At 45.1% G+C, this 12,247-nt stretch overlaps 2 protein-coding genes and 1 pseudogene across 3 annotated transcripts; 1 reads left to right on the forward strand and 2 right to left on the reverse strand.

Moving 5' to 3' along the window:
• Positions 1 to 2,786: 2,786 nt before the first annotated feature.
• LOC139418378 (zinc finger and SCAN domain-containing protein 23-like) lies at positions 2,787 to 5,528 on the reverse strand. 2 transcript variants are annotated; one of them, XM_071167775.1, is made up of 3 exons: positions 5,174 to 5,364; positions 4,247 to 4,926; positions 2,787 to 4,067 (listed from the first exon to the last, which is right to left on the reverse strand). In XM_071167775.1, the coding sequence occupies exons 2-3, from the start codon at positions 4,909 to 4,911 to the stop codon at positions 3,185 to 3,187; spliced, it is 1,548 nt and encodes a 515-aa protein (XP_071023876.1). In that variant the 5' UTR covers positions 4,912 to 4,926; positions 5,174 to 5,364; the 3' UTR covers positions 2,787 to 3,184. The 2 variants fall into 2 exon arrangements, with proteins under 2 accessions (XP_071023876.1, XP_071023877.1); XM_071167776.1 differs by lacking the exon at positions 5,174 to 5,364 and adding an exon at positions 5,434 to 5,528 and having other exon boundaries at positions 2,953 to 4,067.
• LOC139418377 (zinc finger and SCAN domain-containing protein 21-like) lies at positions 5,310 to 7,736 on the forward strand (annotated as a pseudogene).
• Positions 7,737 to 8,198: 462 nt separating this feature from the next.
• LOC139418379 (NF-kappa-B inhibitor alpha-like) lies at positions 8,199 to 11,879 on the reverse strand. The gene is made up of 6 exons (XM_071167777.1): positions 10,983 to 11,879; positions 10,776 to 10,893; positions 10,333 to 10,534; positions 10,104 to 10,192; positions 9,699 to 9,929; positions 8,199 to 9,510 (listed from the first exon to the last, which is right to left on the reverse strand). Exons 1-6 carry the CDS (start codon positions 11,474 to 11,476, stop codon positions 9,469 to 9,471), a joined length of 1,176 nt encoding a protein of 391 aa, XP_071023878.1. The 5' UTR covers positions 11,477 to 11,879; the 3' UTR covers positions 8,199 to 9,468.
• Between the last annotated feature and the right edge of the window lie 368 nt (positions 11,880 to 12,247).

Genomic DNA, 12,247 nt, shown 5'->3' on the forward strand with positions numbered 1-12,247 from the left:
CAGGACAACGACCCTAAGCACACAGCCAAGACAACGCAGGAGTGGCTTCAGGAACAAGTCTCTGAAAGAGCTTGAGAGGATCTGCAGAGAAGAATGGGAGAAACTCCCCAAATAAAGGTGTGCCAAGCTTATAGCGTCATGCCAAACAAGACTCAAGGCTGCAATCGCTGCCAAAGGCGCTTCAACAAAGGGTCTGAATACTTACAGTAACCAGTCAAAAGTTTGAACACACCGACTAATTCAAGGGTTTTTCTTTATTTGTACTATTTTCTACATTGTAGAATAATAGTGAAGACATCAAAACTATGAAATAACACATGGAATCATGTAGTAACCAAAAGAGTTAAGCAAATCAAAATATACTTTATATTTGAGATTCTTCAAAGTAGCCACCCTTTGCCTTGATGACAGCTTTGCACACTCTTGACATTCTCTCAACCAGCTTCATGATGTGCCTGGTTTAAAGTTAACCTGTCTAGGACTGGGGTTCCTCGCCAACAGCCAATGAAATTGCAGGGCGGCAAATACAAATCAACAGAAATCCCATAAATCAAATTTCTCAAACATACAAGCATTAGGCATTTATTTTTAAATTCCAATTGTTAGTAGTTACTATCTTGTCTCATTGCTACAACTCCCATATGGGCTGGAGAGAGACGATGGTCGAAAAGCCAATGGTCCTCCGAAACACAACCCAACCAGGCCGCACTGCTTCTTAACACAGCGCGCATCCAACCCGGAAGCCAGCCGCACTAATGTGTCGGAGGAAACACCGTACACCTGGCGACCTGGTTAGCGTGCACTGCGCCCGGCCCGCCACAGGAGTCGCGATGAGACAAGGATATCCCTTCCGGCCAAACCCTCCCTAACCCGGACGACGCTAGGCCAATTGCGCGTTCAGGTCCAGTCGGACAAAAAGTTCAAAAAGTTATATTACAGGTTGAAAAAAACTTGTCAAACTAAGTATAGAATCAATCTTTAGGATGTTTTTATCATAAATGTTCAATAATGTTCCAACCGGAGAATTCCATTGTCTGTAGAAAAGCAATAGAACGAGAGCTACCTCTCATGTGAAATGCGTGTTACTGAGAACGAGGCTGCTGGCAGACCCCTTAGTCAAACAGCTCTCATCCGGCCGCCCTTCACTGTAGAAGCCTGAAACAACGTTCTAAAGACTGTCATCTAGTGGAAAATAACCCATATCCCACTGTGTATTCGATAGGGGCTGAGATCAAAAACTACAAACCTCAGATTTCCCACTTCCTGTGGATTTTTTCTCAGGTTTTTGCCTGCCATATGAGTTCTGTTATACTCACAGACATCATTCAAACAGTTTTAGAAACGTCAGTGTTTTCTATCCAATACTAATAATAATATGCATATATTAGCATCTGGGACTGAGTAGGAGGCAGTTTACTCTGTTCTGCTCACGCTATTCATCCAAAAGTGAAAATGCTGCCCCCTATCCCAAATAAGTTATTTTGTGGAATTTCTTTCAGTCTTATTGTGTTTGAGCCAATCAGTTGTGTTACAGGGTAGGGGTGGTATACAGAATACAGTCCTATTTGGTAAAAGACCAAGTCCATATTATGGCAAGAACAGCTCAAATAAGCAAAGAGAAACAACAGTCCATCATTACTTTAAGACATGAAGGTCAGTCAATACGGAACATTTCAAGAACTTTGAAAGTGTCTTCAAGTGCAGTCAAAAAAAACATCAAGCGCTATGATGAAACGATCTCATGAGGACCGCCACAGGAAAGGAAGATCCAGAGTTCCCTCTGCTGCAGAGGATAAGTTCATTAGTTACCAGCCTCAGAAATTGCAGCCCAAATAACTGCTTTGAGTTCAAGTAACAGACATCTCAACATCAACTTTTCAGAGGAAACTGCATGAAAATCAGGCCTTCATGGTCAAATTGCTGCAAAGAAACTACTACTAAAGGACACCAATAATAAGAAGAGACTTGCTTGGGCCGAGAAACACGACAATGGACATTAGACCGGTGGAAATCTGTCCTTTGGTCTGACGAGTCCAAATGTTCGATTTTTTTTACCCCAACCGCTGTCTTTGTGAGATGCAGAGTAGGTGAACCAATGATCTCCGCATGTGTGGTTCCCACTGTGAAGCATGGAGGAGGTGTGGTGGTGCTTTGTTGGTGACACTGTGATTTATTTAGAATTCAAGGCACGCTTAACCAGCATGGCTACCAAAGTATTCCGCAGCGTTACGCCATCCCATCTAGTTTGCTCTTAGTTGGACTATCATTTGTTTTCAACAGGACAATGACCCAACACACCTCCAGGCTGTTTAAGGGCTATTTGACCAAGGAGGAGAGTGAAGGAGTGCTGCATCTGATGATCTGGCCTCCACAATCACCCAACCTCAACCCAATTCAGATGGTTTGGGATGAGTTGGACTGCAGAATAAAGGAAAAGCAGCCAACAAGTGCTCAGCATATGTGTGAACTCCTTCAAGACTGTTGGAAAAGCATTCCAGGTGAAGCTGGTTGAGAGAATACCAAGTGTGTGCAGAGCTGTCATCAAGGCAAAGGGTGGCTACTTTGAAAAATCTAAAATATATTTTGATTTACTTCACCCTTTTCGGTTACTACATGATTCCATGTGTTATTTCATAGATTTTATGTCTTCTATTATTCTACTATGTAGAAAATAGTCAAATAAAGAAAAACCCTTGAATGAAGGTGTCCAAGCTTTTGACTGGTACTGTACATACATCATGCATAAAACATATTGATTCTAAAAATAAATACAGTACACTGTCACACAATGTTTTCTGATCTCTGTTCTGAAAATAAGTACTACCATGATCACAAACAAATAATTAAAGATTAACTATCACAATATCAAAATGCATGAAATACCTATATCTTGGATCAAGGGCATCTACAAAAAAAGAATAAATAAAGAACAAGTAATTTGAGCTTGTTTACATGGAAACATGGGAGCGATGTTCCACCAACCAGTTCACCTGTGAAACCCAAAGCAGTGTCCTCCGTTTATGGAACACGCCAACAGAAAACACTGGTAGTTCTCACAAATACATCTGCCTACGTAGGACATTTACAGAGAAAGCCACCTGACCAGTCCTACTTCAAGTCATTGTTGTGTGTCAATTCTCATGAGGCCTCCTCCCAGCCAGGTGAAGTGCTGATAGTTAGAGTATCAGCGTGAGTGAGAGAGGTGACGTACCCCTGGCCCTGTCTTGCTGTGGGAAACCTGGTGCCTCTTCATGGTGTCTTTGAGTTTGAAGGTCTGTCCACAGTCAGTACATTGAAAGGGTCTCTCCCAGGAGTGGATGCGTGTGTGTTTGTTGAGGGTGCGGCGGTGGCAGAAGGCCTTCCCACACACCCCACAGACGAAGGGCCTCGCTCCCGTGTGAATGTTCCTGTGCTCCTCCAGGTTCCTCTGCTGGGCGAAGCAGCAGCCACAGTCTGGGCACTGATGGGAGGGCGAGGGTGATGGCTGGCGAGTGTGGAAGGAGGGTGAAGGAACACCCGAGAGGGTCCTCCAGGTCAACTGTCCATCTTCAGAGATTAGTCTTGTGCACCTGGCAGTAAGCTCAGTCTCGTCACTAGAAGCATTACTCCGCAGTCCGTCTATCACTGGGCTGTCCTGGACATGTGGATGATAGGCATCAGGAGCTAGGGGTGGGGGTGACTGTGGGGAGGGGATCTGACTGGACACTGTGGGTGTTGGATGTGTGTACATGGTGGAGGAGAGAGGGTTGTTTCTGGGAAGGAAGATGTAAGGTGTGTCCACAGACATGCTTTCATGTTCTGTTGTTCTCACAGACATTTGGATGGGCTCTGGAGGAGCACTCTCCTGATGCCAGTCAGGATCTTCCACTTCCTGCTTACACACAAAGATGGACCCTTCCTCTGGGACCCTCTTATGCTCGTCCTGCTCCTCCTGATAGCTGGTCATCCCCACGTCAGGAATCTCCAGGCTGAAATGGACAGCCTCCAGTTTAACTGTCTCCAGCTGGTTGAGAAATGACTTGGTCAAAGCATCTGGCTGATCACTGGTGCTCTGCATCTTGACACTCCTTTAAATCAAAAAAATGAAATACAATCAAGGGCACTTACATTTCAAGAGATAAAGGTTAATCATAGTGAATCGTTGTTGTGATATGAATGTGACTAAACAATTAAAAACTTAAAACACTGAGGATGATAGAATAACTGAAGATACGATAAGATCAATAGCAGCCACACATTGACCTACCCTTGTTCATGTACCTCTGTTGAGCTCTGTGCTGTGTCTGTCTGTGTAGGGGCAGGCGAGGAGACGGTGAAGACCCCAGACCGAAGCCGCTGCTCAGCCATGCTGATTGCTTCCTCCATATCCCTGGGCTGCTGCTTCTGCACCCAGGCACCAGCCTCCTTTGGCAATAGGGACAGAAACTGCTCCATGGCAACACACTGCTCTACTTGTGCAGCAGTCCTTAGGTCAGGCCTAAGCCAGTGCTTAGCAGCTGAGTCAAGCCTCTGCCCCAGCTCTCTGGCTCCCTTCTGGGTGTCGTACCTCAGGGACAGGAAGTCCTGCCTGCTCTTGTCCTCCACAGTCCACATCTGTCCCTGTACCCTGGTCTGGGAGGCATTAGTCAACCCCTGGGGTCTGATCGGTTGACTCTTCTTCTGTGTCTCCTCTTGCAGCAGCCCAGCCAGCCTAGCAACCCAGTCCTCTGGGTCTTTATCTCTCCCTGTTGTCATCCCAGGCCTTCTCTGTTCCGCTTCATCCTGCGGTGAAGACCGGTCAAGGGTTTTGGTTAAACCATCCTTGACCAGCTGGCTGAGGACCTTTTCCTGGATCTCCCCCTGTCTGGTCAGTGCTTTCAGCTGTTGTTTATGCACATCCAGCAGGGACACCAGGAACTCAACTACATTCATATTGATTGCAGGTGCCTATGGTGAGAGCAGTCAAATAAATGGACTACTGGATCACAAAGGCATATATTACCCCAAAATCATTGCTAGCTAATTATTAGAGTCAAATTTCCAGTAGCTTCACTGCAACATAACTAGTTAGCAAGGTGGACAACGTTAAGTGGGAGATTTAAACGTTTTTTGTTTTTTTTAAACGACAGCAAAATGATATTATCTGAAAAGGTATTACACAGAATAAAACATAACTCAAAGTAATAGAATTTACCTGTGATTGTTAATTACTCGCCGTGGACGTTTCAGTAGCTAGCTAGCTACACATAATATTTTGACAACAATGGACGAGAGGAATGTTTACAATGTTACACCACACAGGCGTCGTCACAATCAAATGGTACCCCCGGAAACAATATAAAACTGTTTACGTAACGTTATCTAGCTAACTGTAGACTAACTTGCACGAAATACAATACGAGTAAAATACCAAAAGAAGCCTTAGCCTCACGGTCAGTAACGTTATTTTTCTACCTGTGGTTTTGGTCAGCTTGATAGTCGGTGAAAGTTGTCTATAGCCTTTCTGGTAACGTTAACTTAGCTAGACTACTGAACTGCGCTAACGTTAGCTGGTTAGCTAGGCCAGTTAGCTAACGTTATCCCTCATCCAGAGATACATTTAAATGAGTTAGCTAGCCAGATGTACAGCCTTTTAAACTTTCACAACCTCTTAGATCACGTGTTAGAAACATAGCCAATCAAGGCTTAGGTGGCTATCAGCATTGTATTTTCACAGAATGTATTATAAAGTTACATCCAAGTTATCGTCATTGTCCAGTGGCACAATCATTACCAAATGTTTATAATCATAGAGACTCCAAGAGTGGAACCATGGAAGTGGTGCGGTTATTTACAGACCTACTAGCAGTGCACAGACAGCAGCTACAAGCCCTGACTGTACAGGGAGAGATCCAGACTCTATGGTACAGTTACTGGAGAATGAGGTGCTCAGGAGAATGGAGCCCAATGTGAAGCTGGAGGAAGTGGCGGATCAAGCCTGGGCCCAGTCAGGGCAGAACAGAGACTACAGCAGCAGGGCTTCAGCTCTATAAGGTACGACCCAGAGAGACCGCCCAGGGAGCTGGGGAAAGGGCTGGAGAGTGCTGCCCATTACTGTCTCCGAGGAGGACAGCTGTGGATGTGGTGAGGTGTGTGGCCCTGCAGAGTTCTGTATCCCTTCTCCCCAAAGACGTTGGAGACTGAGTGCTGAAACAGTGCCCCCAGGAGATGGAGGAAACTATCTGCATGGCTAAGGAGTACCTGAACAACACACCTGGGGAGTAGAGCAGTGAGATGGACAACCACTCTGATGGAGGGGTACTCTGTAGACCAACAGAGAGAAGAAACAGCAGGGTATGGACAGATCATGTTTTGAGTATTTCTTACACTCATATGTTGCCTACAAATATTGTGGGTTTATTGGAATGCATTTGTTGATATGTCTATTTCAATTTATTTTCAGACATGCAGAACCTAAAGTTAACTGTGAGAAGATTAAAGTCACAGGACTGTGCCCAAGGTTGTTTCTGAAGAGGATAGATGTGTCGAGTCTGCCTGTACTTTAGTTTCAATATAGATGCCAGACATCTGGATGGCATTTACAGTGAGGATAGGAGACTTGATGGGGAAGATGATTTTGCTGAACATGAGGACTGGGTTAAGGAGGAGATAAAATACAATAGCCAGTCTGAAGTAAAGGTTGAGATCGGGTCAGCCTCTGAGATGGGACAGTCTATTGACATGGCTAGAAATACTGAGAAGGTTGAGAGGGGTCAGCTAAGAAACATAGCAAATCAGATGCCTGTCTCTGGGAGGGCCAAGAGATGTGTATCTGCCCATCATCTCCTCGTCCAGCCCTAACACCGCTGAGACCCTCTCCTACCTGAAACGTAAAAACAAAAGATCCCTCCCATAGACCAAGCCACTGCTGTCCTGACTGTGGTAAGAACTACAAACAGGCTGACTTTGTCAGTAAACACAGTTGCAGTGCCTTCCCTAAATTCCACTGACTGTGACCAAACCTTTACTTCTCAGACATGCCTGACCCACCACCCCAGAATCAATAATACGGTTGTGGGCTGCCCTGAGTGTGGAAAGCAGTTCAGGGACAAGTATAATCAGAAATCTTACAAGGACCCACACAGGTGAGACCACGTATACATGTATAGACTGCGGGGACGTCTGTTTTCAGCTGAAAGGGCAGCAACATCTACACAGAAAAAGGCCATTCCGCTGCAGTGTGTGGGAGGGCTTCCATCACAGCCACAACCTGACAAAACACAAGCTTCTTCACTCCCAGGCAAAGCCCTTCCTCTGTACCCGCTGTGGAAAGAGCTTAACCTCAATGACAAGATGCTGAGGCATCTGAGGACGGTGCACGATGAAAGCATGCTCCCTTGGATGTGGGACAGCGGAAGGGCATCTTCCCCTAACCCTGCCTTGTTAATAATGCTTACATCTCAGATCCTTTCAACTGCTTTAGTCCCAAACCAGCTAACTAAATTACTCCATATGTTCAACAATAAACATTTAACATCAGCCTACTTTAGTGGACATAATTTATTATCCACATTAATCTAGCAACATTTAAGTTACTACACCAGTTTCCCCATGATGAACATTTAAAGAAGCACAAATACTATTTTGGATCTACAGACTGAGTCCCTGGCAAGTGTGACCAATGGGTGCAGGTACTATGATTGTAACGGGCGGCAGGTAGCCTAGTGGTTAGAGCTTTGGGCCAGTAACCCAAAGGTTGCTGGATCAAATCCCTGAGCTATTCTGTTCCCCGGGTGCCATGGATGTCGATTAAGACAGTCCCCCGCACCCCTCAGATATTAAACAGCATGATCATTACACGGGTACCCCTTGTGCTGGGGACAATAAAAGGCCACTAAAATGTGCAGTTTTGTCCCACAACACAATGCCACATGTCTCAAGTTGACTGTAGGAATGTCCACCAGAGCTGTTGTCAAGATAATTTTATATTAATTTCTCTACCATAAGAGACTTATTTAAATTGACTTTTTTCCTTATATGAACTGTAACTCAGTAAAATCTTTGAAATTGTTGCATTTGGCGTTAATATTTTTGTTCAGTATAATTATGGAGCCTCGGCTCCCGGATGCTGTAACTGTATCTGTATCGAAGCTGTGCATGGAAGTAAAGCTTGGCTACAACTTTGATACAGAATCCATACTGATGAGTGTTCAGGGAAAATAAACAGCAGACACTGCATATCCTCTTAATACTCTATACATTTTACAGTTTTATTACAATAATCATGTAGACATCATGCTCCTGCTGACGAGCAAATACAGAGGCATCCTAGCCTGTCAAATCACCAGTCAATCCTTTTTCAAAAGAATACAAAAATAAGTCAAAAATACAGAAAGCGAATATACACCAGATTAAACCCTTGTTCTGGAGGGTCGCCGTGTCTGCTTTTTGTAGCTGTCTTTAATTTGTGAACTATACATCAAATGAACTGAATGACATCACTCCAGGGTATTCCAGGGATAGTCGTCAGGCCCTCTTTAGAGCACTCATAGTCAGGAACTGATTCATTACTGAAATTGTCACATCACATTACCCTCTACCCATGTGATAGGTCAAAAAATCTCAACTCATATAGACTTGCAGAGGTTCCCAAATGCCGTTAAACGATCATTTATTTCAACTTGAGGCAAAGATGATTTAGCAATGTGTTGAGTTTGCCCCTCTCTTTTCTCCTCCCATCCCTTGTTAACTACTTACCTTGGCATGCATAAACCTCTCTCTACCTTATATACATTCACGTCTTCCCCTAACCCTGCCTTGTTAATAATGGTAACATCTCAGATCCTTCTAACTGCTTTAGTCCCAAACCCACATCTCTCATCTATAGCCTTAAAGATAGAATCCGCAGTAGGGGAAACTGTTTTTGTTTTGTTGACGAAGCAGAGCTGGGGAGCGTTGGGTCTCATGGTAAAAATAAATGCACTATATACACTGCTGTTCTATCTCGCGTCCAATCATGTTCGAGAGAAAAACACAGTTCATTGTTTGCAGTAACTTCTTTGTTGTTGTCATATCTCAAACGGGTGTGGCAGTTTCAACATGAAGGACTCCAGCTTTAAAGTTGGAATCTGTAGTGGTGAAACTGGCAACTAGTTTGACAGAACACAGCTTTTGTTTAGATCATTCTCCCATGCGTAAGGTAGGCAACACTAGTCTTGGCAAGCTTAGCTCCAGACAAACACTAAAACCATGTGACCCAACTAACATTAGCTTACCCCCTGCACAATGTAAAGGAACTAAATTGACACAGGAACAACTGATCAATTAAATCGAATGACTTAAGTCCGGACTGGGTTGAGAACTTTACCTACTCTGCAGCCTTGCTATATACAATTTACAGGCACACATACATACACGAACCACACACACACAAATGCACATGATGCACATCAATCGCTTAGCCCAACAGCAGCGCCATGACTCCATGTGGCTCAGGTTCCATGTTCATGGTTAGTGCACTCGTTGTCCATTGATAACAACGTCATCAAACTCCTACAGGAGGCAAACGCAGAGAACAGCAGAGTTAATATGACTCCAGTGTCATGGAGTCATATAAACCCAATAGTAACACTTACAGCCATGATGGACACTGTGACTTCTGAAATATCAATAGATCTATGACAGACAAATAAAGAAGTTCATATCTGCAGTGACAACTAATTCCCCCAGACCACCCTCACCTCTTCACTCTCCCTCTCCTCTTCGTCCTTGGCCTGTGCGTCAGAGGCCCCTCCAGCCTTGAGCAGGGCCTGTACCTCCTTGTTGGGCCTGTGCAGGGAGCAGTAGAGGGCTGTGTGGCCTGCATAGGAGGGCTGGTCTACATTGGCTCCCCTCTGCAGCAGCAACTGCACCACCCTGGGGCTCTGGGACTCCACGGCCCAATGGAGAGGGGAACGGCCTGAGCCTGGGTCCTGGGTGTGCAGAAAGGGAGAGAGAGGCAGTGAGTGGATCATCATAACCTTTAAGTGTAATTATCTTGCTCAGCAGGTGAGGTGACCTTTAATGACTTTATTGAATGAAGTGCTGAGGCATGTTGGAACCCAGCAGGCATGGAGGACCCACCCTGTCTATATCAGTCTACTCACCCTCTGGTTAACATCAGCTCCTGCCTCAATCAGCATGCTGATTATATCCTCCTTGCCCCTCTGTACTGCCAAATGCAGTGCACTCACCCCTAAAGGAGGGACAGAGAGAGGGAAGGTGACATTACAAATAGAGAAACCTAAAAGGTAAAACAGGGATGATAAAGTTACGGTATGTAAAGTTTCTAACGGTACAACGACAGGCTACACGTCGTCTGGGCGATCTGTGTACCCGAGTAGTTGGTGACGTATAGATAGTCGGTGTTCTGGCAGTTGGAGGTGATCTCTCGTACACAGTCCTGCCTCAGCTCCCTGACAGCCAAGTGCAGTGGTGTGTTCCCTCCTCTCTCCTGGAGCTCAGCACTCGCACCACCCCACAGCAGCCCCCGCACACACTGGGACTGGTCCACTATGACAGCCAGGTGGAGGGCAGTCTGACAGAGGAAGTAAGGAGGAGGAAGAAAAGAAGTGGACATTGAAAATAGAGGAAAACACAATAGAGACAAAAAGTCCCCAAAGTAGGAGATTTGAGAGGGCCAAATGAAGAGTGAGGAGACCAATAAAATGAAAGTGGACACATGTTAATTACATGTTAATAAACCCCCCCATTGGGAAACCTCCCTATGCTGGTGTGGCTGATCTCAGCTCAGAAGAGCAGTGTGTCCCTGTGCTTACCTGTCCCAAGTGGTTCTGGATGTCCAGGTAAGGCACCCAGCTCCTGTCCAGAGCGATCACCCCCAGTAAGTATTGTACGAAGGCCCAGTGCTCGTGGATAAGAGCCAAGTGAAGAGCCCTATGAACAAAGGAGATGTTTGAGATAACAATGACAAATAGCCAACAAACTGCTGTTCATCATGTGAATAGTAACGAGAGCCTACTCACGTGTCTCCATCCTCAGACACAAAGTTCAGTGTGTTGAGCATCTCGTCTCTCCTTTGTCTTTCCTCCTCCAGGCTCGGTGCTGCTTGCCTCCCACGGTCGTCGACTGTGTAACTGATAACTGGTTCATTCAGGTGCATGGTCCCCAGCCCCTGTGATATACTCCCCACCGTCTCATCTGTAATTGAGTCCCCTATAGCCGAGTCCAACCTCTCTCCACCACCCAGTGAACTAAAGTCCATAGGGTGCTTGTCAGTGTCATCCAGTGAGGGGTAGGAGGCCGTGTGAGGAGGGGACCTGGGCCCCCAGGTTTTGGATGTCTCAATGCTGAAGGAGTCATCCAGGCTCAGCGCTGTTCCACTCAGACATTCTAGCCCACTGTCGCACCAATCATCCGGTGCAGAAGTACCCAGAGTTTCGTGTTTGTCAAGCCCGAAGCCAAGCATAGGCCGTGCATGCTGCTTTCCAATATCGCACCTGGGCTGAATACCAGCCATCACGAATACTGTTGCTAGCTAGCTATTCGTTTTTTATAATAGACTATTTTGCAACAGCTGGTTAAAATCGATTGATTCTAGTAACCAGTTTGCGAAAGCAATGTAGCAGGCTAGCTGTGCTTTCAAGCTGGTAACTGATGTCCAAGCAGTTAGTTAGCTAGCTAGCACGCTAAAGGTGCTAGAGGACCAAGTCTACGAAAACAGTACAGGGCGCTGCATCTAAGCTCTAACTGATATCATCAAAGTTCAACTTTGATGGTTTTTCACGGAGTAAAATAAATATTAACGTTACCGTGCTAAATTGTTTACAGGTCAAGTCGTCTCGAGAAAGGAGATGTCCTGGGGAATTCCCAAGCCTCTCCAGCCAAGTCTGTTAGAAGGAGTAGGTCCTGTGCGCATGCGTGAAATTGCATATCGGATAGGTCCTTTATTACGGTACCACGGACAGAACAATGAGAAAAACATATTTGACTGTACTGCTGTTATAGTGAGATCAAATCAACGTTTATTGGTCGCGTTCACAGTTTAGCAGATGTTACAGCGGGTGCAGCGACATGCTTATGTTCCTAGCTCCTAACAATACAGTAAAATGTCAAACAAGTACACAAATAACAATAAACATTTAAAAAACACAACGCACACTAAGAATTATATGAACAGCAGTAGAGTCTGGAATATAAATATCACTTAGAAATGTCCTCGTTTTTGAAAGAAAAACACATTTTTTGTCCTTTAAAATAACATCAAATTGATCAGAAATACTGTGTAGAC

Source organism: Oncorhynchus clarkii, chromosome 10, assembly GCF_045791955.1.
Source record: "Oncorhynchus clarkii lewisi isolate Uvic-CL-2024 chromosome 10, UVic_Ocla_1.0, whole genome shotgun sequence".
Lineage (NCBI taxonomy): Eukaryota > Metazoa > Chordata > Actinopteri > Salmoniformes > Salmonidae > Oncorhynchus > Oncorhynchus clarkii.